General features: G+C 48.5%; 1 protein-coding gene across 1 annotated transcript in view; it reads left to right on the forward strand.

Annotated features, from left to right (window-relative positions):
- Nucleotides 1-26986, forward strand: part of TCERG1L (transcription elongation regulator 1 like) — a 78900-nt gene that overhangs the window by 12703 nt on the left and 39211 nt on the right. Inside the window, exon 4 of the mRNA XM_057408680.1 lies at nucleotides 442-624. Within this exon, the coding sequence (XP_057264663.1) occupies nucleotides 442-624 (183 nt within the window). The remainder of the gene's footprint in view (nucleotides 1-441; nucleotides 625-26986) is intronic.

Here is a 26986-nt window from a genome sequence, read left to right on the forward strand (position 1 = left end):
GATCTAAGGCAGAAGCTCTTCCCTGTGAGGGTGCTGAGGCGCTGGCACAGGGTGCCCAGAGAAGCTGTGGCTGCCCCATCCCTGGCAGTGTTCAAGGCCAGGTTAGACACGGGGGCTTGGAGCAAGCTGCTCTAGTGGAAGGGGTCCCTGCCCGTGGCAGGGGTTGGAGCTGGAGGAGCTTTGAGATCCCTTCCAACCTGAACGTTCTGTGATTCTATGTCTCTATTAGGAAAGAGGTTTTGAGAGTCTGCAGAAGATATATAATAGGTTAAAAATGTAGCATCTCTCCAAGGGACGCATGCTAACAGTGGGGGCCGGGTGGGGATGTCATAGAGTTTTGTTCTATCTTGTGCTGAGATTCAGACTGCTGAAAGCATTGTCTATAAATTCTCCGGTTTCCAGTTACAAAAGAAGCCTGTTGTGTTTCTCACCCTTCCGCAGGTGCTGCTTGCCAGAATGGCCTTAAAGCTGTTGGTGGCAATCAGACCCTGGCCTTGGCCACCACGGCGATGGTGTCAGTGGAGCCCGAGCCCCACCAGGGACCTCCGGCACCGAGCATCCAACCCTGCCACGTCCTCACCTTCTCCCCTATCAAAATCCCGGTTTTGGCTTCGCCTTTTCCAGGTAAGGTCAATCCTGGTGGCACTGAGGAGCTGCTTTTGTGTTTCCTTTGCAACAGAGAGGTTTCTGAGTGCGTTTTGGGTGCTGTTCAGGGGATATTGGTGGTGTTGCTGCGGTCTGGAATGAAAGCTGTTTTGTCCGGTGTGGTTTAGAGGTGTTCTCTGGAGCTGCATGCTAAAAGGGACTTAAACACTGCACTTCATGGAGTTTTGATGTCATTGTGATGTTTACAGGCAGCAGATCCTGCATCCTCTATTGTCAGTGACTTCTGTAAGAACACATGGTCTTGGTGACAGCAAAGCTTTGCAGCAGATCCTTGGGTTGCAATGCTGGCAGTGGAAAGGTGCCTGCTGCACATGAAATAGTATTTGATGAAGACTGAAGTAGGTTTGTGTGGGTGTTTGCAGTTATCAAATACATTGGAACAGTGTAGCCCTGGTTTTGTGTGCTTTGTGATGTTTTACATGGGGTTGCTTATGGCCTAAAACGCTCTTTTCTTAGCGTGACTTTGCGTAGCAGCTTTCTGCGTGTGACACTCTGGCCCCCCTGACTCGCTGGGAGGTCTGGCTGCTTGAAAGTCTGCAGGGTGATTTTTGGAACCTACTTGGGACGCTGATGGTGGCCGAATATAGAAATGTTATATTCCAATTAAGTTAAACGTTTAAATTAGGATGCGTTTGCCATCTTTTTGGTACTTGAAGTGTAACGTGGCAAGATACTGCGAGATTGGATTCCGCAGGCAGCGTGCAGTTATGGGGTTGGTGTTCAGATGAAATCTGTTAATGAGAAATGTAGCTCAGTAATTACTGTTCCTGTTGAGCAGTCATTAGGATCACCCAGATAAATGCCTGCTGAGGGCATCCCATGGTGTCTTTGTGTTTAGGGAGTCTGGAGAGCAACAGACCTGTAGCAATGAAGGTACAAGTCTTTCAGACTGTGTCGAGAGAGGGCAGTACCCAAGTAAGAGCAGAAAGCAGAGTAATCACTGCTGTCGGGCAGGGATTTGGTGCTGCATCCCATGAGTGATATTTAACCCATAGAAACCACATCGCCTGTTTGTAAGTGAGCAGCTTTGTCGTCATCCCAAAGCCCTGTGAGGAGCAGAGGAGCAGCCGCTGGGGTGGGCAGGAGGCAGGGATGGGGCAGGAGAAGGATATAAGACTGATTTGTAGGTTAGCCCTTGAATGAATTTGGATGGGGCGGGTGCAGGATGGAGCATGGGGCAGAGTGGGGAAAGATCCCTGTCCTCACCCCTGCAGAGATCCAGGTGTCGCCTGGAGGACGGGGATGTTTTAAGGTCCTTTCCAACCCAAGCCGCTGGGATTCTGTGATCTTGGATGAGGACCCAAAGGGGAAATAAATCATTCTTTACGTGTGCTGAGGTGCAGGATTCTGTGCCAGATGTGTTCTGCCCTGAATGGAGCTGCTCAGGCGATCGGGAGAGGAGCTGTCACAGGACTTGTGAATTACAGCTGGAGGAGAGCCCTGCGTGGGGGGTGTCAGATGGGATCAAATAATCTAATGCCAGGAAGCCCCACCACTTGGATAACTGGCTCAGCTCTGCAGTGATAAACATGTCAGGCCATGATAATTGTTGCTTTCCTTTCGAATGAATGTATGATAGGCTATCAAATGGCAAGCTTTGAGTGCCTGAGCAATCATCCTATTATCAATCATTCACAGTAAGCCACACGCTTCTGGGTGCTCTCTCCTACAGAATATATAGTAGCTTTTTAGAACAGAAAGCTCCAGAGCGCCCGGTCCAGGTACAATAAACCTGGGATTCAGCTAACCGTTTTTCTCTATTAATCACTGTCTCTGGAGGGAGGCTGGTGCCTTGCAAAGGAGAACAAGAAAACACTTTTACGAATCTCCTTTTTACTGTGCTGGTGGAGAAGAGGACGCGGAGGTGCTGGGTTTTGGTTATCTCTGTCAACACCGGACTGGTCAAGAGCTTCTGAGGCTGCGCTGGGTGGGAAGGGGCATTTGGGTGTTCTCGGGGCAGGGACCACTCTGCATCCCCTGGCTGCATGCAGAGGGGGGCAGCCACAAGTACCTGGTGAAACAGGGGTGAGGGTTTCTGTAAGTGCTGATGAAGGACGTGGCCTTTTGATAGGCACGAGTGAAACGGGGCAAAAAACATGTGCAGAAGCTTTAAAACCAGCATGTTAAACTCGGTGTGCACTGAGTAACTCCTGCATCCCTTGCTGGAACACTGATGGACAAGGGGCTGAAACTGGGTTTAATGTACAGGAAGAACTGGTCAATTGGCCAAAGGCAGCTGTCTGCTGTCAGAACTAAATGCCTCCATCACCATATAAGTTAATGGCTGGGAAGATTAATGGACCTGCTTGAGTGAGTCCAGAGGAGGCCACGGAGATGCTGCGAGGGCTGGAGCAGCTCTGCTCTGGAGCCAGGCTGAGAGAGCTGGGCTGGGTCAGCCTGGAGAAGAGAAGGCTCCTGAAGGGGAGACCTGAGAGCAGCTCCAGTGCCTGAAGGGGCTGCAGGAAAGCTGGAGAGGGGCTTGGGACAAGGGATGTAGGGACAGGCCAAGGGGAATGGCTTGAACCTGCCCGAGGGGAGACTGAGATGAGCTCTTAGGCAGAAGCTCTTCCCTGTGAGGGTGCTGAGGTGCTGGCACAGGGTGCCCAGAGAAGCTGTGGCTGCCCCATCCCTGGCAGTGCTCAAGGCCAGGTTGGACACAGGGGCTTGGAGCAAGCTGCTCCAGTGGAAGGGGTCCCTGCCATGGCAGGGGTTGGAGCTGGAGGAGCTTTAAGGTCCCTTCCAACACAAACCAGGCTGGGATGCTGTGAGTCTATGAGAGCATCAAGGAAGCATAACCTAATGCACAGGTAGCCCCAAGTGCTTTGTAACTCTGTCAGCCTCTCTGTTAAAAACATTGTGCGTGGGCAGTTATGAACAGTGATTTATTGTCCTCAAAGAGGAATGCATCTTGGAGAGGAGCGTAATGCGTGCACCCTGGGGGCAGCTGCTTCTTTCGATTCATCTGTGATTTATAAAGTAACATGATAATTGATGAGCTTCCCATGTCCTCCTTGTCTATAGTTTATGCAAGGCAGTGCTCGCTTAATAGCAATGAATTTAGGAAAGCAAAATTAAATTATTTCCCACTTAAATCTACATGTGTATTGGTGCCCGTGAGGCTGAATGTTGTACGCTTACTTATACCTTGTTAAATTACTAAACTGGAGATCGGTATTATAATAGTGCCTTCTGTACTTCTGTGTTTTTAATCACAGCCATTTGTTCAATCGATAATCTTATAATTGAATATTTGTTTTTAAGGAGGCCTTTTAATATGATTAGTTTTGCAGCCTTATGGCTGCGTTGCTCCTGCCAGCCTCATTAGAGACCTTGGTGAGTCAGTAAGTAATAGCAGGTGAGTGAAACAAGGCGGGCGGGCAGGTGGGGCAGTAGGTGAGGGTCCAGGCTCCAGTGTCTTCCCAGCCTCACAGAGGGTATTTCTTGGAGCTTCCTTGAGGCAAAGCTCTTCCCTGTGAGGCGCTGGCACAGGGTGCCCAGAGAAGCTGTGGCTGCCCCATCCCTGGCAGTGTTCAAGGCCAGGTTGGACACAGGGGCTTGGAGCAAGCTGCTCCAGTGGAAGGGGTCCCTGCCCATGGCAGGGGCTGGAACTGGATGAGCTTTGAGGTCCCTTCCAACCCAAACCAGGCTGGGAGTCTATAACTCTATGATACATTTTCTAATAGAAATTCAGAAGTAGAGCCGTAGCAGAGTACAGGATATATGGGGAATTAAAGCCCGCTTGTAGCCTGCCCCTCTGCAGGATGCTGTGAAGGATCCCTGCTGGGTCTTTGGCCTTGGGGATAAGCAGATGAGGATGGGTTGTGCTGTTTGAGAGCACATGGCCCTTGGCTGTGATATGGGAGAAGCTTCTGTAGGTGTTTTTGTTGTTGTCTATTAGTTTGGCACCGTGCTGTTCTTAGAAACTTTTAGCGATGAAATAAATGCATGGCAAAGAAGAAACATAAAATCCTCTATATCTAAGGCTGAGGAACCTGTTTGTCTACATGAGGGGGTCTCTGATCTTCTGGGAGTCTATGGCTGCATGTTACAACATGTAATGCAGAACAAAAACGCAAGCAAGGCTCTGACCGCCAGTGAGCAGTCAAACAGGAAAGGCAGAGGGACAAACATTTATGTCACCCTTGGAAGTTCATGCTCAGGTGTTGATATACGGGTTTATATGTGGGTTTATATCTAGGACTCAGTGTCTCTGTACCAAAGCTGAATGCCAGCCCACAGCATGGCAGCGGTGCCTGGACCACAGGGTCCTGGGGTCAGTGGCCTGGAGGGGTTTCTGGTTTTCAGCTGTAAGAGGCTTCCTTTGTCCTGAGAGTCTGCTGCAGCCTCAGTCCCTCTTGGTGCAGGACATGGACTTTCTGTTCGTAGTGCCTCTGGACTTGATGTTTTCCTGGGTAAGTCAAATCCTGGCCTGCAGCATGGACTGGGATCAGCCTGGCTGGGGGCAGCCCTGGGGAAAGGAACCGGGGGGGTCCAGGTGAACACAAGCTCAAAGGAGTGACCAGTGTGCATCTGTGGCAAAGAAAGCCAACAGGATGCTGGGGAGCATCAACAAGGGCATCACCAACAGTGATCCAGCATCACAGTCTGGACAAGGGGCGGGGACATCTAGTCTAGGTCACGCTTTGGTGAGGAAGGTTGGACCAGATGGTCCTTGAGGTCCCTTCCAACCTGGGATTCTATGATTCTGTGTTTAAAATCTGAAACTCAATTGAATTCAGTGTGATGTGATCGCTTGACTAAATAGGTGTTACAAAACCTTGTCTTGGTGCTAAGGGAGTTGACCTTGAATACCAGTGTTCTCCTTGTTTTGCTTTTGGATTTGTTTACTGCTCATACAATTGACAACAGCAATTTCTCATCTGTAAGAGATGGAGTCTGCCCTTGCCTGGACTGGCAGCTCTGTCAATGTGATGTGCGGTTCGTGTGAGGGTTAAGTTGCTGCTGAAGGCACTCTGTGGAAGTGAGGAGTCGGAGCGATGCTGTAAGCAGGGAAGGAGGCAGCAGAGTTGTGTGGCTCTTTCCCCAGCCTCAGCTGCACAGAAAAATTCCCGACTGATGAATGTGCACGGGGAGTGTGCGTACTGAAGTTCTGTTTGATTATTATTTTTATTGGGTAATGATTCCAGATAGAATATATGTTTTTCATATCAGATGAAAAGGCACATTCACTATGAGGGTGCTGAGGCGCTGGCACAGGGTGCCCAGAGAAGCTGTGGCTGCCCCATCCCTGGCAGTGCTCAAGGCCAGGTTGGACACAGGGGCTTGGAGCAAGCTGCTCTGGTGGAATGCTGAAAAAGTTGGGGCTGTTCAGCCTGGAGAAGAGAAGCTGCGTGGAGACCTCAGAGCAGCCTTCCAGTATCTGAAGGGGGCCTATAGGGATGCTGGAGAGGGACTCTTCATTAGGGACTGTAGTGACAGGACAAGGGGTAATGGGTTCAAACTTCAACAGGGGAAGTTTAGATTGGATCTAAGGAGGAAATTCTTTCCTGTTAGGGTGGCGAGGCACTGGAATGGGTTGCCCAGGGAAGCTGTGAATGCTCCATCCCTGGCAGTGTTCAAGGCCAGGTTGGACAGAGCCTTGGGTGCCACGGTTTAGTGTGAGGTGTCCCTGGCCATGGCAGGGGGGTTGGAACTGGGTGATCTTAAGGTACTTTCCAACCCTAACTGTTCTATGATTCTATGTGTCCCTGCCGGTGGCAGGGGTTGGAACCGGATGAGCTTTAAGGTTCCTTCCAGTGCAAACCATTCTGTGATTCTGTTTCTCTGAGCATCAAGGAGTCAAAAAGGAGAAGGTTCTGGCAGTGCCATCAGAGCTCTGGTTTTGGTTGTTCGGTCCTTTTTTCTTTACCCTTTCATCTTTTTTCATCTACTGGTGGTTCTGCTCATACATGTACCAGGCAAAATCTTCCCTTAAATATTTAATGCCAGCCTTGCTGTTATCTTAGTTTTTGTGCCAGATTTAACATAAAGGCTAAATAGGAGCTTGTGGAGGTGCAGCTACCCACTGTGCTGCAGCTTCACGCTTATGTGCTCTGCTGGTAGAGAGCATACTTCATTTTCCAGCACTCTGAAGCCAAGTCTTTGAAGAGGACTGTTGTAAAGACCCACCCAAACGCAGTAAACTTTGGGAATGTCACTTACATGGAGTGGTTCAGGGGTGGGATATGTGGTAATCTCTAATCCCACTTTTATGGCACTGTGTTAAGAATCGGGGTACTCATTTCTTACTTTCACATGCAATTTCTTGATTAGCAGTGTGAAAAAGGTAAGATTTGAGCCTGTGGTTACGGAATCCGTAAATTAGCAGAGAGTAGAAGTATTAAAAAAGGCACCATCTGCCATATAAACCATTTGCCACCTGTTCCCCTGCTTTCACAATTATTTAATGGTTTACATTTAATGTTTTAGGCTGCCACACAACAGCTGGGAAGTGACTAAGTATTTTCCCTATCAGTACCTTAACGGCCAAGCAACATTCTATGTTAAAACCAATTCCTAATGCCAGTGTTTTCCTACATGCTCTTTCATGTGGCTGTCAGCTTGCTTCATTAGCACATTCTGCTGATATAAAACACGGTTTTGTGACAACAACCACTCAATTATTTTTGGGGTGGTTCTGGGAGAAGCAGCGTCTTTCCACTGCAAGCAGAAGCGATGGCTATTTCAGCCTCACCTCTTCCTCCTCCCCAGGTTCTTACTGCTGCCAAGGGTGAGCTGGAGCAAGTGAGATGGGATGAAATTCGTCTGTAAGGAATAGGTTTTGTTTCCAGGGAGTGGAATTTAAGGAATTAAGGAGTAAGCTCGGACATCTCTGGTGTCTTTCAGTTACCTGGAGGCTTGTTCCACTCATTTCCTCCCAGCAGGCCTTGGGGATGAGGAGATTTGTCCAAACTCTGCAGAAACCGTGAATGTTTTCTTTCTTAACAACACTCATTAAAAAATGTGATCCTGTGAGTAAATACTTGGAAAGCTTGTGCAGCTGTGAGCATTCGGGTGGCTTCTCCTGGCTCCGAAGGGCTCATTTCTGCAGGTACTTATTCCCATCATTAGGAGGATTCATCACATAGCAATTTTCCTTGTGCATGTTATTTAAGATACTCTAGCCATTAAGTACTGCAGCATTCCTGGACATTAGGTGAGCAAGGAATAACAATTTGGGAAAATTGTGAAATCCTCCTAGCAGCCTTCCAGTATCTGAACGGGGCCTGCAGGGATGCTGGAGGGGACTCTTCATCAGGGGCTGTAGCAATAGGACAAGGGGTGATGGGTTCAAACTTAAACAGGGGCAATTTAGGTTTGATATAAGGCAGAAGCTGTTGCCTGTGAGGGTGCTGAGGCGCTGGCACAGGGTGCCCAGAGAAGCTGTGGCTGCCCCATCCCTGGCAGTGTTCAAGGCCAGGTTGGACACAGGGGCTTGGAGCAAGCTGCTCCAGTGGAAGGGGTCCCTGCCCGTGGCAGGGGTTGGAGCTGGAGGAGCTTTGAGGTCCCTTCCAACCCAAACCAGGCTGGGGTTCTGTGAAAATCAAATGAGCAATTCCAACCAGAAACGGGGTGTTTAGCTACTCGGGAAGCTTTTCCTGGGTGTCCTACGTGTCTTGCAGGCTATGCTATGAACACGGAATAGTTCTAACAAGCTTGCTGTAAATGATCTGCCCAGCTTTAATGCTGTGTAACGAAGCAGGCAAATGAATGTTTATAGTTATTAAAGTGATAACTTCCTGCTCGAGCTAATATCCAGCATAAAATTGCCTTTCTGTTGCATATCTGTGTTGCCACGTGCAGGGGAAGGCACGCACGTACACTGGGCTTCTGAGCTGAAATGATGCCAGGGATCCCATTCAAATGAGTATCAATGTTTTTTCCTTCTATTGTGCAGTAAATCTCTACTGGAAGCTGCAAGTGCTCGGCTGCCCAAGTAAGACTCTAAGAAACGGGATGATTGTTCCTAAGATGGTTCTTATTATTTGTGTGGCAATTCAGCCATTTCTTTGGGTTACCCAGGCAAACGCATTGCATGAGGAGGAGAGGTACAGTGATCTCAGGCAGAACTTCCTGCTATTGCACGTTTTTTACACCATCCCTGGTGAAAAATAAAGTCAATCATGGATCGTTTGTTGATGCAAATTATGGATGGGCTAAACTGGCTTTATTGGTCATGATGCACTTAGTCTGTGCAAATAGATGGTGATTTCCAAGCATTAAGATGATGTCTTATGTATCTGTAGGGAAAGACATCTCCAATCCTCCTTTTCCTGGAATTTCATTGCTGTGATATATAGTAGAAGGGAAAACTTTCTGGTGGTATAAAAATACACTTGCAGAGGGAATGTACTGCTGGGGTGCTTCATCTTATCTCATGCAAGAACCCTACAACCAAGCTGGTATCAGTTACAAACTAGTCCTTCATTTATACCATGCTCTTAGGTAAAGGGCTATTTTCTCTGGTGTGAACCACAAGTAGTGGTTCAGCGTCTTGACTGTAGCATCAAGTTCTTGACAACAGCAATAGTTGACAAACTAAAAGCTTCACATAGTAGTTAGAAAAGACAAACCACCCAAAACCTTCCAAAGGCCCAGCTCTTTGCCTGGGGAATGCCACTGAAGTCAGACTTAATTTACTCTGTGTTTAACTGCTTGTTAAAACAAGTAGTAGGGTTTTTTCTTCTTCAGAAAATGCCCTCGCACTGCTGTAGAGTGTTTAAATCAGATTTCACGTGTCAGTAATGGCGTTTACACTGTTAAAACACCTGCAGAGTGGTTTTTCCCCATTCAAGAGACAAGTAAGTGGCGCAGACCAGGCAGTTATTGCTGCTACACTTGGAAGATTACCATTAATAGGGCAGTTAGCAGTATTCCCTGCAGAAAGCAAAGGCACTTTGAGGAACTTTGTCTGCATTGGTGATGTTTCGCTCTTTCCCCAGCAGGATGGGTCTCTTGGAGTGTGCTGCCAGCCCCCCTTGCTGCAGCACGTGGGGAGCAAGCTAAAAGCACACTGTTGGATCACTTCTTTCTCTTTCATGCTGGGTGGTTGGTTGGCCAGCATCATAATCTCTGTCTCGGGAGTTTTGAGATCCTGCCTTGGTGGGATGTGAGTGCCCTCACTGTCTCAAGCTCATGCTTAAAAGGAAGGAGTCGGGACAGGGCAGGACTGGTGCGGTCTTTTAGGTCTTGATCTCTTCTTTAAGGGCTGAATTCCTCCCACCTGTGGCCCACAGGACTCCTGGGGATCCATAGAATCATATCATAGACTAGTTTGGGTTGGAAGGAACCTTAAAGCTCTTCCAGTCCCAACCCCTGCCATGGGCAGGGACAACTTCCACTAGAGCAGGGTGCTCCAAGCCCTCTCCAACCTGGCCTTGAAAGGTCTCCATTCCCATACAGCTCTTGAGGTGCCAGCCTGCCCACCAGTGTTCCTGAAGCAGCATCCCAAGGCTGGGGCCGTTTCATGTGTCAGGGAGTTCAAACGTTTCATTTCAAATCAGTTCAGCTTCTCCTTGTTAGCTACAAGAGAACCATTCCTTCCCCCGGTAGGCTTTTCCAATGATGGAGTCTGCTGCCTCATGGTTTTTTTCTATTGCAGACCCAGATTTAGTTGAGATTTCTGCATCTTAAGGCAGAGTCTTGGCTGAACTCGATAAAAGTGGAGCAGAAGTCTTAGAAGGAAAAAGCAATTGACTGAAACAAAGAAATAGGTCTTGCAAGGATAATAGTTTCAAGAAGAGAGTTGTGATTGCCCCCCTCTAGGAGAAGATGCATGGAGGGGAATTACTGTTTGTGACTGTGAGTTGTAAATCGGCACTGAAGTAACGCGTTTTGGTGGTGGCTGTTGTTTGCTTAAATTTATCTGTGCAATTAAACCATTAGGAGCTTTGCATGCGTTGCCAAGGCTTAATACGGTTACTGTGTCATGTTGCTGCAGTGCAAAATAATTCAGGTATGAGGAGGCAAAGCCATCCCTCCTGAGCTGCGTATTGGTACCACCAGAAATGCTGTGGTGATGCTGAGAGCAGGGCAAAAGAACAAATCTTGCTAAGATCCATGTGAAAGTTGGAAAGATGCGACAGGAGAGGAGTTCCCTTGTGTGCATGTCTCCTGCACTGGGGAGAACTTGAAGTATATTATCATGAGAAGGGAAATGTGGGATTTTTTTTATATTATAAATATATTTCATAATATGTTCAACTGGCTTCATTTTTGAGATGGGAGAGAGGGGAATGGGCTTATTTTGATGTTGTAAAATGAAGCTGTAGTGTGAGTTTCATAGAATCACAGAATCCCAGCCCGGTTTGTCTTGAAGGGACCTCAAAGCTCCTCCAGCTCCAACCCCTGCCACGGGCAGGGACCCCTTCCACTAGAGCAGCTTGCTCCAAGCCCCTGTGTCCAACCTGGCCTTGAACACTGCATTGGTGTCTGCATTGGTGATGTTTCGCTCTTTCCCCAGCAGGATGGGTCTCTTGGAGTGTGCTGCCAGGGATGGGGCAGCCACAGCTTCTCTGGGCACCCTGTGCCAGCGCCTCAGCACCCTCACAGGGAAGAGCTTCTGCCTAAGAGCTCATCTCAGTCTCCCCTCTGGCAGCTTAAAGCCATTCCCCTTGGCCTGTCCCTGCAGGCCCCTGTCCAAAGCCCCTCTCCAGGTTTCTTGTAGGCTTCAGCTTTCTTTTAGGCAACATCTTGTTTCAACCAGCATGTTCTCAATGTTTGATCTGTATTTGCAATACTGAATCCCATCTGTATGTAGTGTAAACTCAGTGCAAAAGCAGCATCTGATGGAGGAAGAAATCCTGTGGTCTTAAACTGTTCTGATCTTGTAGAATTTGCATCTGTAGAATCTTATTTCTTCTGATAGAAAATTCTCAGTGTGATGTGTTAGCCAAGGCAAGACTTTCACAGCATTCCCCAAAATGGAACAGGTTCTCAAGGGCTAATGGTGTGTTAATTTTCCCTTAAACAGTTTGTCTGATGTAATTGTGAACTGAGTAAACCCCGTGCCACAAAAGTGCCCTTCAGATAACTTAAGACTGCAATTATATTTAATCTGGGAAATTAAAAATACCATAAAAATACCTGTTTGGGAGCTGATTCTAAGGAAATCTCAATGTGAATGTAAATGTCAGGGAACCGTGGAGGTTCTGTGCTGATGCCCATGAGCAGCTTGGAGGCGATGGGGAGGGCTCCAAAGGTGGGAGCTCAGGGTGGTTCATTGGCCAGGACCCGATGGCCCTTCGGCTGGTGGATTTAGTCCTTCAGCCCTAGGGATGTGCATGTGGCATGTCCCCAGGGAGGACACAGGGCTTGTGTTATTATTGGTATTAATTATTATTACTAAGCCAGTGGAGCAGCTCTGCCTGTTCAACATCTTAAAGGGTGGGAAACAAGTTTATGGTGATTTTCATGGTATTTTTAACCAGTCACAGTTAGGAGTCAGTGGATGTTTTCTGGTTGACTTCACGGGTTTCTCCATCAGCCCCCATTATAGAAGTGTAAATAAATTTAACGAGGTAAAAATGAATCTTAGTTCACTGGCCAGAATATAAATAAGGAAAATTAATTAAATTCCCCAATTTGGAGCATGCCATAGATACTTCCCTGGAGGAGCTAAGGAGAATTGCATTGATTTTTATTACAAATTTAGTTCAGTCTACTGCATGCAAAACGGGATGGCGATGTTTCTGCAGCCGAGGGAAGGGCTTGTTTTGGAGAATGGATGAAGCAGCAAAGTCCAACCAGAGCCCCGTGGAACCAGAAAACAAACCCCCTCCCACCAGGTCTCACAATGGCTCCCCACTGTGATTTCAAGAACCGGTTATCTTAAATCTCAGCATAAAAATTCACAGCCTGGTTTGTGTTGGAAGGGACCTTAAAGCTCCTCCAGCTCCAACCCCTGCCATGGGCAGGGACACCTTCCACTAGAGCAGCTTGCCCCAAGCCCCGTCCAGCCTGGCCTTGGAAGAGAACCTTGTGCAAGAGAATCGCATTTCTAGTTTCTACTTTACTGGTTTCAAAACTCCAAACCTAATTTATAACTGAAATCCTTGTAGAAATAAGTATTTAAAGATTTCACCCTGAAACACAAAGGATTAGTTCATGCAGAAATAATTACTCTGATACAGCAGAGAGAAAGTGGAATTTCTGAAGGTTTGAAAGTGCATAATTTAGTGTATTCTCTCAGAATTACATCCTGCTAACTGAAGAGATTGGAATTTTATGCTGGAGTTAGTTTTCATAAGGCTGGAAATAAATCATAGAAGTTTTGCAAGTGGGACCATGTTATGGAGCAGGTAGAAGCCTTATGAGACATGAAAGGTGTGGGGTGATCATTGTTGTTCCCTGCCCACCCCTAGGCATGTGCTTCTTGGTCCCATGGGCACACTGCAGCCCACACCCGTGTTGGCTGGTGCATCTCAGTTCACAGTCTACTCTGAGAACCACTTCATTAACACCCTTAGAGACTCGGTTCCAAGTGAAATGTGCCGTGCCCACCCAGCAGAAGTCGCTGCTGTTGGGTTTGGGGACCTATATCCTTATTTTCCATATGAATCCATATGATGGATCATGTGAATAATTCAAACGGAGGCTTTCATCTTACACAGGCTGCCACGTTCCTGGGGTTAGGAGGTCCCCAACATGGGCAGTTCACCCAGGTTAAGTGCTGCTGCACTAGAAACTTGCCAAAATGTAATCCAATATTAACTTTTCTTTCCGTCTGAGGGGGCTGTGTTATGCTCTGTAATGCACCAGGAGCCAGTGGTGCCTCAAGTGATCACGGTGGAGTTTTAGACACGTGCCCCTAGAAACACACATGAGCTACTGCTAGGAAAACGTGACAGCTCCAGTGCTGCTCCTCTTAGCCATGGGTTACGTCTCATTTGTGTTTTACTGAAGGGTGAAATAGTAATGTCACAGCTTGCCTTTTACAAGAGGGAATTGAGAGGAAGCAATCCTCAAAATGAGAATCTGGAAAAAGGTAGATTACTGATACCTTAACACCTATATTAATGATTACATTCTTTTAAATATCAACAAATAAATCAGATACTGAGAACATGCAGCTTAATTCTCTAAGCTGTGTTCCTCTAGCATCACGCAGATGAGACCAGGGACCTCATTTTACAAGGGCCTATAGGGCCAGGCCAAGGGGAATGGCTTTAACCTGCCAGAGGGGAGACTGAGATGAGCTCTTAGGCAGAAGCTCTTCCCTGTGAGGGTGCTGAGGCGCTGGCACAGGGTGCCCAGAGAAGCTGTGGCTGCCCCATCCCTGGCAGTGTTCAAGGCCAGGTTGGACACAGGGGCTTGGAGCAAGCTGCTCTAGTGGAAGGGGTCCCTGCCCGTGGCAGGGGTTGGAGCTGGGTCAGCTCTAAGGTCCCTTCCAATACAAATCACCCTGTGATATTCTCCTTTGCCCAGTGTCCATCGGCCAGGCTGATTCCCCAGTCCCTTGCCAGCTTTCCTGGAAAGGGGGCTGTGGGCAGGAGGCATCACATCCATGCGCAGTTGTCTGCACATCTTTGTGCTCAGCCTTGCTTGAGGGGGACTCCTGGCTATGAAGAAGGTTGAGCAATAACCATCCACCTTCAGTAGCTGTAAAGTTGGGGCTGGAGGTTGACCATGAGCCCAGTGACTGGTTCATATGGTCAGTAAGTCACTTCAGCAGTGACAGTCTACATGGTGTCACCTTCTGTTGGATGGCATTGGCTTTACTGTTAAAGTAAGGCACAGAGGAGCAACATCATTTTAAGATAGAAGGAGAAACAATTATTTTCCCCCCTAATCTAACAGAGGAGCTGGGTTTCCCTTCACACAGTGCTTATTTTGAAGGTAAACTGGAGGACGATACAATTCCATGGGCTTCGTCAATCACACCAGCTCAGCACCTGGATTTCATTCACTTCTAAAGACAAACTATCACTTAGTGCAGCACTGTGCAAATCCAGCCCTGGCTTTGTTAAGCTTGACCAGTGTGCTGTGTTTGCTGTAGGCGAAGGTGGTTTTGCTGGGAGAAGAGTAATATTTCATTTTCCCTGTCCTGCATCACTATGATTTTGCCTTCCAGAGGATCCTGTTCAGGGATTGCTTGGATCTAGAAGGCTGTGGTCATTTGGACAGGATAAAGATCTTTTTGCTGTAGGACTCTGTACCATTGTGTGTGTTTCCTCTGCAAACATACGTCCTGGCCACATGTTCCATGGCGTGTTACAGGAACTAAATCAGTTCTTATCTCATGGTGAGCTCACACTGTTCATAGGAATGAAAACAAAAACTTCTGCCTAAGAGCTCATCTCAGTCTCCCCTCGGGCAGGTTAAAGCCATTCCCCTTGGCCTGTCCCTACATCCCTTGTCCCAAGCCCCTCTCCAGCTTTCCTGCAGCCCCTTCAGGCACTGGAGCTGCTCTCAGGTCTCCCCTTCAGGAGCCTTCTCTTCTCCAGGCTGCCCCAGCCCAGCTCTCTCAGCCTGGCTCCAGAGCAGAGCTGCTCCAGCCCTCGCAGCATCTCCATGGCCTCCTCTGGCCTCGCTCCAACAGCTCCACGTCCCTCTTGTGCTGCTGCCCCAGAGCTGGATCAGGGCTGCAGGGGGGAGGATCCCTCCCTTCATAAATGATGAGGTTTGGGCCAGGACAGCCCGGGCAGTGGTGTGGGGTTGAAGGGGTCCATTGGTCAGCGGAGCCTCCTTGCTGGGAGGAAGAGGAGGAGGAACAGCCGGGAAGGGGGAGATGTGGAGCTCCAGCGCCGGCTGTCTCCCCGCCTGTGATTACTGAGATGGATTCCGGGAGTTAATTAATGGGAGCGAAAGCAGGGAATCTAATTTCACACTTGGTGTAAGCAGCTGTTCGGGAGCTCGCTGTAAGTGGTGCTGAAGGTCTGCTCCAAAATGCATTACGGTCCTTCCGGTGTTGAAACCTTTGGGGCGTCTCTTGGTTCCCTTCTGTGGCCGCCCAATCCATAACGCTGCAGGAAAACGTGACATAGTAGAGATGGAGAATTCCATCTTTATGACTTCAGGTGGGGAATTGCTGTTCAGTGGTTCTGAAGCTTGGCATCTTGGGGGTTGTAATATTCATCCTTAAAAATAAATAGGGAGAGAAGAAACTTCTGGACAGAATTTGTGTTTTCAGTCTTCTGAACTTGTGGGATTTGGAGAGGGGCTTGGGACAAGGGATGTAGGGACAGGCCAAGGGGAATGGCTTTAACCTGCCCGAGGGGAGACTGAGATGAGCTCTTAGGCAGAAGCTCTTCCCTGTGAGGGTGCTGAGGCGCTGGCACAGGGTGCCCAGAGAAGCTGTGGCTGCCCCATCCCTGGCAGTGCTCAAGGCCAGGTTGGACACAGGGGCTTGGAGCAAGCTGCTCTAGTGGAAGGGGTCCCTGCCCGTGGCAGGGGTTGGAGCTGGAGGAGCTTTGAGGTCCCTTCCAACCCAAACCAGGCTGGGATTCGATGAGTATGTGATTCTGTGAATCTGACCCAGGCAATGTGGCTCCAGCATGGGGTTAGCAGCAATCCAGGGAGCCAAGATGTTACGTGGGGATGCTGGCTGTGACACTTGGGATATGCATCATTTGCTTTTCTAATTGTGGGGCTTGAAGTGGTGTTTTATAGTCTTGTTTCTGTTATTAAATATGTCATTTTTAATACCATTATTATGATTCTTGCTTTTATGTCTCTTGTGCTGAGAAATCTCATTAAAGTTGGGAAATGGTTTGTCTCGCCTGCTGCCGGGCACACTGCTCTCCTTCCAATTGAGATTCTTTAATGATTTTTTTTAATTAAGCACCCGTGGCAGGAGATCACTGATGCCATTCACAGGGGGCTTCACTCCTGCTGGAGACTGCAGACCATAGAATCCCGGGTTGGTTTGTGTTGGAAGGGACCTTAAAGCTCCTCCAGCTCCAAGCCCTGCCACAGGCAGGGACCCCTTCCACTAGAGCAGCTTGCTCCAAGCCCCTGTGTCCAACCTGGCCTTGAACACTGCCAGGGATGGGGCAGCCACAGCTAAAGGCAGTATCAGGGGTCTGGGCAAGGTATGTGTCGGGGCTGCTGTGTGGACTTGAGGAACCGTTTCTCCCAAAAAAGGAAGAAATGAGGATGCTGAGAACCCATCTAAAAATAATTCCTGTGGGAAATCTTGTAAAGTGAAAAGTTTCAGCTGTCCCCAGTGTGGCACCAATGCTTTTGGTAAGCAATCAGAGTTGTAACTGCCTGCGGTTGATGCCTGTTGAACGGGAAAACCAGCGCGGAGAGGGCAGCAGGGAGGTTTGTACATGGCTTTTCTTTTGGGGGTATTTTCTGCTTGGTAAAACCAGTGGGTTTGCGGTGCAGGAGATGCTCCCTGCTCACATCCTCCTCCCTGAGTTGGGACAGTGGGAGGGCGGCTGGTACCATCACTTCCCCCTGCTGTGGGTCAGGGAGAGGTTCTTTGGTTGTTTTCTAACAGACAGTATTTAGAAGCATCAAAGATAACCTCTAAGAAAGGATAAGTGTGGCCCTTCAGCTGCTGGCTTTTAAAGGTATTGACTAGCTTCGAGTTCACTATGGTTTTGAAGCCGCTTTGACTTTGCGTGTTCCTGTGCTCATCGACTGGAAACTGCAAAACCCAGGTTGTTAAAAGGAGAGAAGGGGATAGGAAAGTGTTACCTGGCTCGGCTGGTTGGCAGGAAATGCTCACTGACACTTGGTACTTACTGTGCAGATTCACAGGCGCACTTGCTGACTTTCTATCAGCACATCTTCACTTGCCACTCCAGTGAGCATTTTACTTCAGCATTTACTTGTCCTTGAAGTGGTTGTGCCAAGGCATGTTGAAACGAAAGCTTAACATTACCCTGCAGAAGCCAAAGTGCAGCTACTGCATGTGCTGGGAGGTGGCAGAGGGGTGCAAGCCACATCCTTAACAGTGTTCAAGGCCAGGTTGGATGGGGCTTGGAGCAAGCTGCTCTAGTGGAAGGGGTCCCTGCCTGTGGCAGGGGTTGGAGCTGGATTTTAGTTGCATAAATTGACGTAAATGGGTAGTTAGAAAACTTCCTGATTCAGTTTTCCTGAAAAGCAAAACTCTGACTTGAGGTGTTCAGTTCTTGCACTGGGACTCCCATGGGAATTGGGTGTTTGACTGAATTCGCATTGCTCGGATTTGTAGTCACCGCTGCAGCATTAGTCAGGTATGAGGGACAAGGAGATGCAGTGGTGAGCCCTGGTTAGGGGTTTGGAGTTGGCTGTGGGTGTGTGGATCATGGACTGATGCACCTACTCTGTCATCTTGCTGCTCTTCTGTATTTTCACATCAACACAGGGTGTATTTAGAATCATAGAATAATTAGGGTTGGAAAGGACCTTAAGATCATCCAATTCCAACCCCCCTGCCATGGGCAGGGACACCTCACACTAAACCATGGCACCCAAGGCTCTGTCCAACCTGGTCTTGAACACTGCCAGGGATGGAGCATTCACAACCTCCCTGGGCAACCCATTCCAGTGCCTCACCACCCTCACAGGAAAGAATTTCTTCCTTATATCCAATCTAAATTTCCCCTGTTTAAGTTTTGACCCGTTACCCCTTGTCCTGTCACTACAGTCCCTAATGAAGAGTCCCTCCCCAGCATCCCTATAGGCCCCCTTCAGATACTGGAAGGCTGCTCTGAGGTCTCCCCGCAGCCTTCTCTTCTCCAGGCTGAACAGCCCCAACTTCCTCAGCCTGTCTCCATACAGGAGGTGCTCCATCCCCTGATCATCCTCGTGGCCTCCTCTGGACTTGTTCCAACAGTTCCATGTCCTTTTTATGCTGAGGACACCAGAACTGCACACAATGCTCCAGGTGAGGTCTCACAAGAGCAGAGCAGAGGGGCAGGATCACCTCCTTCGCCCTGCTGGTCACGCTCCTTTGGATGCAGCCCAGGATATGGTTGCTTTCTGGGCTGCGAGCGCACACTGAAGCCAGCTCATGTTCATTTTCTCATCGACCAACACCCCCAAGTCCTTCTCCTTGGGCTGCTCTGAATCTCTTCTCTGCCCAACCTGTAGCTGTGCCTGGGATTGCTCCGACCCAGGTGCAGGACCTTGCACTTGGCATGGTTAAACTCCATGAGGTTGGCATCAGCCCACCTCACAAGCGTGTCGAGGTCCCTCTGGATGGCATTCCTTCCCTCCAGGGTATCAACTGCACCACACAGCTTGGTGTCATTGGCAAACTTGCTGAGGGCGCACTCAATCCCACTGTCCATGTCAGCAACAGAGATGTTGAACAAGACCGCTTGAGTGCTCCTGCTGAGTGTTCCCTGCACTGCCCTCATCTGAACTGGAGATCCTTTTAATGCTCTAAGTAGCATTTGTGGTGATGCTGAGAGCACCTGGTGTCTGCAGAGGAAAAGCCCAGGAGCTGCCCACATTTTATGTGTGTCTGCAGCGTAGACTTGAAATCAACACGGATCATTTTGAAGGAGAAATTTTCCGGGCTAAGCTGTAGCAGAAGCAAAGTAATTGCAAACCATGTCAGTCTAGCACAGGTTGTAATCTGGTACTTGTAGCCATGTCATCTTTATGATTTGTATCTTGTAAATATCCGCTTGCGTGAGAGGAGATGAAATCTTATTTTCCCTTGGTCCCTAAAAATCAATTGCCCTGTTAAAATCATAGTGGATGGAAACTGCATTGCAGAGCAGTATCACAACGTGCAATCATGTAGTAGGGCAGCCTGAGCATTCTTCTAGGCTGTTTGTGGTTATGAAAAGTCCTCTCCATCCTCCCTTTAAAGAGGGCAGGGTTTATTGGATGCAGCTAAGGACACATCCCTGTACCAGAGTGCGCCTGGGAGTTGTACGCACAGCCCATCTTGGCACATCTCTAGCTGCCCACGCTGCTGAGCAGGGATCCAGAGCTTATTCCTGTAGCACACACTGGAGCCAAAATACATATTCAGAGACCATCTTTGAGCTTTCTGCTACTCAGAACATGGTTCCGGTGGCTACCTGTGGAATTACAGTTTGTATAACGCTGGCAGTGGAGAACCTGCTGTTGGAGCACAGGAAGAACCGTGATGCCAGGACTTTGGAAGTGGGAACCCAGGCTTTGATTCTGGAACTTCTCCTGGACCCCAATGCAGCTTATACAGAGCTAGCAAGCGTTTTAAAGGGAGGAAGTTTAGAAGGGATAAGTGGTACCAAACCCATCTGTGCATCAATGCCTGTTGCCTCAGAGCATCCCAAGGTGGAAGACTTTGCCTGGGAGCCTCCTGCATGAAAAGGGCAGCTGGTCCATCCACCTCCGTGGGCTGGGGTGATTGGCCCATGATGGTGTCTTGCACTGGAGCCACCCAAAAATGCCATTTATATTCAGATGGATGATACCATGCCTGCTGTTGCACAGCAGCGATGGTAAAGCAGTTTCCTTCTTTCACCTTTACACAAGGGTGGAGAAAAGGGTTAAATTCAGGATGGGATGTACAAGCCGAGCAGGCTGGAGGAGCAGAGGATGCAGATGGTGGAGGTGGTGGCAGTGATGAGTTGCTGGGTCCAGCACAACCAGAAAAGAGAGCTGAGGCTGCAGAGCGCTCTTGGTGCGTCCCTGCTGTCCGTGCTTGCTGCCTCCCAGAGCTCTCAGTCAGTCTGCCTCATGATTTAGCCCTACAAGCCCATGCCTTAGCTCTTTGTATTAGTGGGCAGTGTCAGTTATACAAGCACAAAGAGCAGTTCTGCACCCAAACAATGAAATCCTGTGTTTTTCTGATGCACGGAGCACTGCTGAAGGTACAGTCCTGCCTTTGCCATGAAGGTGGGGTTGCGTTTCATTTCTCCCCTTGGTCTTGAAAACACCCCCCCCATAAAACCAGTGTTGGTTCCACATTTGGCCTTGAAGTTATGGAGTTAGTGGCAAATATTCAAGTTCCCAAAATGTCTGTAAACCTGAGCCGTTTGGGTTGTGCATGGATGGCTCCCACCAGATCACAGTTAGCAAACCCATTCTTTTCTGGAGACCACTCTAATGTTCGCTGTAGCTCATTTACAGAGCAGGGACACCTTATGCGATGAAATTGTGACCTGGGAAAATGGCATGAGTAAGAACTTCCAGTTGTGCCCTTCTCATAGGAAAAAGGAGTTTCCCAGCGCTTCCAAGCCTCTGTACCTTTGGGAGAGGGTATTCATCAACAGCGATTTCATCCTCCGTTTCCATTCTGCTGTCAGGTGCAACACGCTGCGGTTTAATTTCTCTTTGCAGTTGTACCTAGCCCGTGTTCTGATTTCTGTGCTTGGCCACAGAAACTCGGATCCCTAATTTCTCTGTAATGAAGGGTAGCCCCGTGCATGGCTGTCAGCACAGGGTCTGCATGTTTTTAAATGGAATTTTGCAGGAGGAGGCTGTAGCTGCTCCCCCCCCCCCCAGCTGGGCTGGTTCTGGTGCAGTGTTCTGGTTCCTTTAAAACTGCATGATTAAAACAAGGCTGTTTCTAGCCCAGAGCAGCTATTGTTTGTGTAGCTGGCAGAAAATGAGGCGCGAAACACTCCACTAAGTCTGCATTACTATGGATGGGTTCGGCTCCAGAAGGTTCCCTTTTTTTATTATCCTTTTTGAGCCTGTTTCATTTGGTTTCTGTTGCTGATTTGTTTCTTCAAAGAGGTCTCAGGAAGAAGCTCTTCCCTGTGAGGGTGCTGAGGCGCTGGCACAGGGTGCCCAGAGAAGCTGTGGCTGCCCCATCCCTGGCAGTGCTCAAGGCCAGGTTGGACACAGGGGCTTGGAGCAAGCTGCTCTAGTGGAAGGGGTCCCTGCCCGTGGCAGGGGTTGGAGCTGGAGGAGCTTTGGGGTCCCTTCCAACTCAGCCCATTTAAGAAGCAGTGACTTCAGGCTGAGGAGAGTGACCACTGCACATCAACTTGGCTGCCAACACTTTTCCACAGGTGTTGCAAATTTACCTGTCTATTCCAAACCACTAAAGATTTCCAATATTTCCAAATACAGAAACATCTTCCTGTCTGTTTCCCATATTTGACCATAGCAAAGCTGAGGTCAGAATGATTGAACGGGAATTCTCACTGTAGAGATTTCCACAGGTTGACCCTGGAGAAGGAATCGGTTGCAGGTGTGCGTGAGCTGCTGGGTGGCCCCCACAGACTCTTGTGTCAAGTCATGTTCTGAACCAATGTTTTTTAAATAACCCGTTCCCAAAAGAAAGAGCTGGGGGAAAAGGAAGATCAAAGAACTCGGACTTTGCAAAGTGTGTCTGAAAGTGCTACAGGTCCTTACTCCAGGTAGTAGATTCGTGTCTAAGGGAGATTGTATCATGAGAAGCTTTTCTGCACATGAGGGGAAATCTGAAATGACAATCCTGTCTCAAAGTCCCATGAGACATGAAGTTTTTCAAGGAAACCTCGATTAGCATCTAGATGTGGGAGTTGAAGAGTTGGTCTGGGTTTGAGCCAGCGGGGTGCCATGGCTCAGCTCTGGTTTAAGTTGAGGGGAGGCTGCATTTTAATTGTGCTGAAGTAGAATCATAGAATAGTTAAGGTTGGAAAGGACCTTAAGATCATCCAGTTCCAACCCCCCTGCCATGGGCAGGGACACCTCACACTAAACCATGGCACCCAAGGCTCTGTCCAACCTGACCTTGAACACTGCCAGGGATGGAGCATTCACAACCTCCCTGGGCAACCCATTCCAGTGCCTCACCACCCTCACAGGAAAGAATTTCCTCCTTATATCCAACCTAAACTTCCCCTGTTGAAGTTTGAACCCGTTACCCCTTGTCCTGTCTCTACAGTCCCTTCATCTCTATGGATTTACTGAGAGAGTAGCTGATGTGAGATTATTTTCTGGTCTTGGGAAGCCTGAAGACTTAGAGACCCTGTCAGGTCACTACCCTTCCAATGGATGTAGTGTGTGGATGCCCCAGTCTCCTTTGGGGGACTTTTGCCCATCAAAGACCCCCAAATATCTTCCCTTGAAAATCCAAATATGAAAAGTGTTACCGAGCTTCCTTGTGGGATGCAGGGAGGAAGCATAGCGTGTGCTGGAGCTGCTGCCTGGCTGTTGGAACACAGTGGGGGACTTGGCATCTTCCTGTGCAGAAACACTGCCACAGGCAAAGCACTGAGTTGTGAGAGTGAGACAAAGAGAACTGTTGGTTTGTGAGCCACCGCAGCGAACGTACGCGTTTGTACTCATCCTAAGTGAGGAGATTCTCCTTCAGAGCACACAGATATTGATTTTCTCTGCTTTGAGAGCTGAATCTATCTTCTCAAGCACCATTTTCAGGCATCCCAGCTGTTTGCTATGTAGATTGTCATGAATATCCCCCCCGGGGGCATTAGGCAGAGCCTGGACCGTGTTGCCTGTGCTGCTGCTCTCCTCTCCCACTGCTCAAGGGCACAGCTGCCATGCAGGGGTGCCTCAGATCCAATCCTTACATCCACATTACTAATAACGTAGAGGGAAACAGTTCCCAATAATCTGGTTTTCATGCAGAATTCTCAGCATTCGCCGGTAGCAGAGGATCATTGGACTGAACAGTAAATATTTGCCCGTAACTCCTCGGGGATGAAGGACACAAAGACGGGGATTTCAGAGCAGGGCAGTTCAGTGGCAGTCAGAGGAGATGACTTGTGCCTGATGGCCGAGATGGACACATCCGCTGGCCAGTAAGTGTGCAAGGGGATGGGCAATTACCTCCTGCAGCAATTCTCTGACCTAACTGGGGGGAGTTCCTAGGGATTTATGCCTCTTGGTATTTAGACAAGGCGAGCATCACTTGAAGCTTTTTTTGACATTCAGAGCGCTGTTTTCTTGTGGATGCTCAGTCACTTATGGAAAGATGAGGTTTTGCCATCATCTTGTCTCAGTCTGAGCACTTACAGCATCTCTCTCTTCTCCTCCTTCCTGCTGCTTATGGGTACAGAGGGATTCACCAGTCTTTGAGAGCTCAATCCTTCTTCTCAGATCTGTACAGGAGCGGTTTACAGTGTGTTTGTGGAGGAACTAAGGGGCAAACACCCCCAGAAACAGAAGGTATGAAGAGAAAGCTCTGCTTCTGTAGGAGCCTGGAGCTGTGCTGGAGCAGCTGCAGGGAGATGCGAGCTCCTCACCACAAACAGCTCGTTACTGACTTTCCAACAGTGTAGTGATGAGCCAGGGATGAAGGGCTTTGAGCTGATGCTGCTGGTGACTGTCATGTGTCTGCACCTGCTTTTGAAAAGGGATCTTCAGTCTGGCTTTGTGTTCAAAGCTGTGTACGGTGCCTGTAAAATACCTGAGGAGGGCCATGAAAGCCACCGGAGGGATGTGAGGGGTGCTGTGTGTGGATGTTTCGGGAGGTGCTGCTGGGGGAGAGCATTCTGCCACATTGACGTTAAAAAAGCATTGTGAGTCAAACAGTTGTAATCATGTAGTAGGAATTTATTTCATATTAAATGGTTATTCTTGCTACCATTTAACTGAATTCCAGTGTAAAGGTGGAAACTGGATGGATTAGGTGATCTTTGAAGGTCCCTTCCAACCCAAACTAGCAGGCTTCCAGTATCTGAAGGGGGCTACAAGGATGCTGGGGAGGGACTCTTCATTAGGGACTGTAGTGACAGGACAAGGGGTAATGGGTTCAAACTTCAACAGGGGAAGTTTAGATTGGATCTAAGGAGGAAATTCTTTACTGTAAGGGAGGTGAGGCACTGGAATGGGTTGCCCAGGGAAGCTGTGAATGCTCCATCCCTGGTGGTGTTCAAGGCCAAGTTGGACAGAGCCTTGGGTGCCATGGTTTAGTGTGAGCTGTCCCTGCTCATGGCAGGGGGTTGGAACTGGATGATCTTAAGGTCCTTTCCAAACCAAACCATTCTGTGATTGATTCTATGTAGAATTTTTTTCTTTCAAGTAGACTTTTGGTAGTTCTCTATGTTGTCTTTCAGCTGTACAGATAAATATGTATCTGTGTGTATATATCTGTCCATCTGTAGCTGTGTGTCATGCCACCATTTTTCATTTAACCAGAGAGAGAAAGGGCTATACTAATTTTCTGACCTCCTCATAGGGCAATTTATTAATCTGATGGCACAGCAATGAGGTGAGTGATCCTCTGCACTCTTCACTTTTAACTGAAAATATTAAAAATTCTCTGTGTCAAAACTGATAAGCCACCTAATGCTTTTCTAGGTTGCTGGGATGCCCTCGAGTCCCTTGTGCCTGTGCCAGGAGGTACCATAACCTGCTGAGAGCTATTCCTTTCTAGAAACTCATATTCATTTCGGTATCACCCTTCACCCTTCCAGCTCATTGCCATTCTTCTATTTTCCATCCCAAGTCATTGAATATATTATTGTTGTAACTCACCTGTACAGCAGCAAAATAGATCTTCAGTAGCAATTTCATGTTTTATTTTGCTTTAATTTAAAAACAGGAGAAGCCAAACAGAAATAAACCCCCGAGAAGCCTGGACAAAGAACCGCAAAGCAATGGGGGTGGTTCTGCCAACAGCAGTGATGCTGCCAAAATTTAAAGTGTTGTTTCTATTCAGATAGGTGTCGTGGTTTGAGCCCAGAATGTAACCCCCACAGGTTGAGATAAGAACAGTCCAGTAACTAAGGTATAACACAAACCACTGGTGCTACCACCACTAATAATAATGATAAGGGAAATAACAAGGGAAGAGAATACAACCGCTCACCACCCGCCGATCGATACCCAGCCTGACCGAGCAGTGATCTAACCCTTCTGGGTAACTGCCCCCAGTTTATATCCTGGGCATGACGTGCTGTGGTATGGAATACCCCTGTGGTCAGTTTGGGTCAGGTGTCCTGTCTCTGCTTCCTCCCGGCTTCCCCTCCTCCCTGGCAGAGCATGAGGCTCACAAAGTCCTTGGTCAGACCAAACATTACTGAGCAGCAACTGAAAACATCGGTGTTATCAGCGCTGCTCCCAGGCTGAAAGTCAAAACCACAGCACTGCACCAGCTACTAAGGAGAAAAATGACTGCTACTGCTGAACCCAGGACAATAGGGAACAATTAAAGTCTGGGTTTACAAAATTCTCCCCTTGTCTCGTCCCTGCTGACACGGGTGGTCCATGAGCTGTTACCTTCCTGGTGTATCTGTGGTTCAGGTGTGGCCGTGGTTCTCTATAAGCAAGCAAATGGATCCCATCTGCTTCTCATTGGGAAATTTGCTTCAGTTTCTGGTTTCTAACAGAGAATTCAAGGGGTTACTTGCACACTGCAGGTGAAGAAGTGCTCAGTGCAGTGGTTGCACCATAAATCATCGTTAACCTGTGTAACCACATTCATGGTAGATACAGGGAAGATTATAAACAGGGAAACAGGGGTTGCCATTTCCACACACCTTCCCCAGCTCTTGGGGGTACTTTTTTGGGTGGCTGTGGCTTTCCTACCTAACACCACAGTGTATGGCAGCGTGATGGAGATTTCCTGCAGTCACCCAGCACTGGAGGTGAGGAAAGGAGAGGGCAGAGGCTTGGTTTGAGTCCAGGCTGGGAGGGAATACAGGGCTTTGAGAGCCCTTTAGCAGCTGGGCAGCATCTGTGCTGGAGATGTTTATTGCAAGGGTTCACCCAGCAGCAGCTTTACAGACCAGTGCGGGCAGATGGTGCTCTGAAAATGCAGCACGTTTTGCAGCCTAAAGCAGAGGGAAGAAGAGAATCAAACTCAGGAAGCATTGAGTATTTTGATGGCTGTTTCCAGGTCTGTTGAAGAAAGAGAGTAAGGAAAGGGAATTCTGCAAACGTGGCTTCCAGGCAGCCTCTGAAAACGGCCATGGGGAAAAGTGTGGTGTGACCTTGAGGAGAGGGTGGAAGCAGAGCTGAGGGGCTGGATGTCGCTGGAGGAGCCTGCATGGCTTGTAAAAATTGATTTTCTTTTTTGTTGCTGTTCAATTCCTCCTTTGTTCACGCAAAGAGACTTCTCCCATCCTTTGCAGATAAGCAGTATTGCCCCAGATTACCTTATCATGATGGATGTGGCTTCTAAATGAAGCAAGTCCCTGGGCCCTGATCTTCACTAACTTCTGGTGTCATAAAATGATAACAGCAATAATAAAAATAAATCAGTGTGTTTCTGTGTCTGCCTGCTACTGGCAATCAGATACAGTGATTGAAATTGTGGATTTCATTGCTTTTCTCCTTCCAATGCCCCATCCCTGGCAGTGTTCAAGGCCAGGTTGGACACAGGGGCTTGGAGCAACCTGGTCTAGTGAAAGGTGTCCCTGCCTGTGGCAGGGGGTTGGAATTGGAGGAGCCTTAAGGTCTTTCCATCCCGACCCGTTTGATGACTCTTCGATTCTATAGAACTAAGTGTTACATATTCCAGGGATTTTCTGATCCTCCCTACTGCTTG

The sequence above is a fragment of the Pezoporus wallicus genome, unplaced genomic scaffold (genome assembly GCF_028554395.1).
Source record: "Pezoporus wallicus isolate ANWC-B61680 ecotype Strahan unplaced genomic scaffold, APGP_CSIRO_Pwel_v1 contig_13954, whole genome shotgun sequence".
In the NCBI taxonomy this organism is placed as follows: domain Eukaryota; kingdom Metazoa; phylum Chordata; class Aves; order Psittaciformes; family Psittacidae; genus Pezoporus; species Pezoporus wallicus.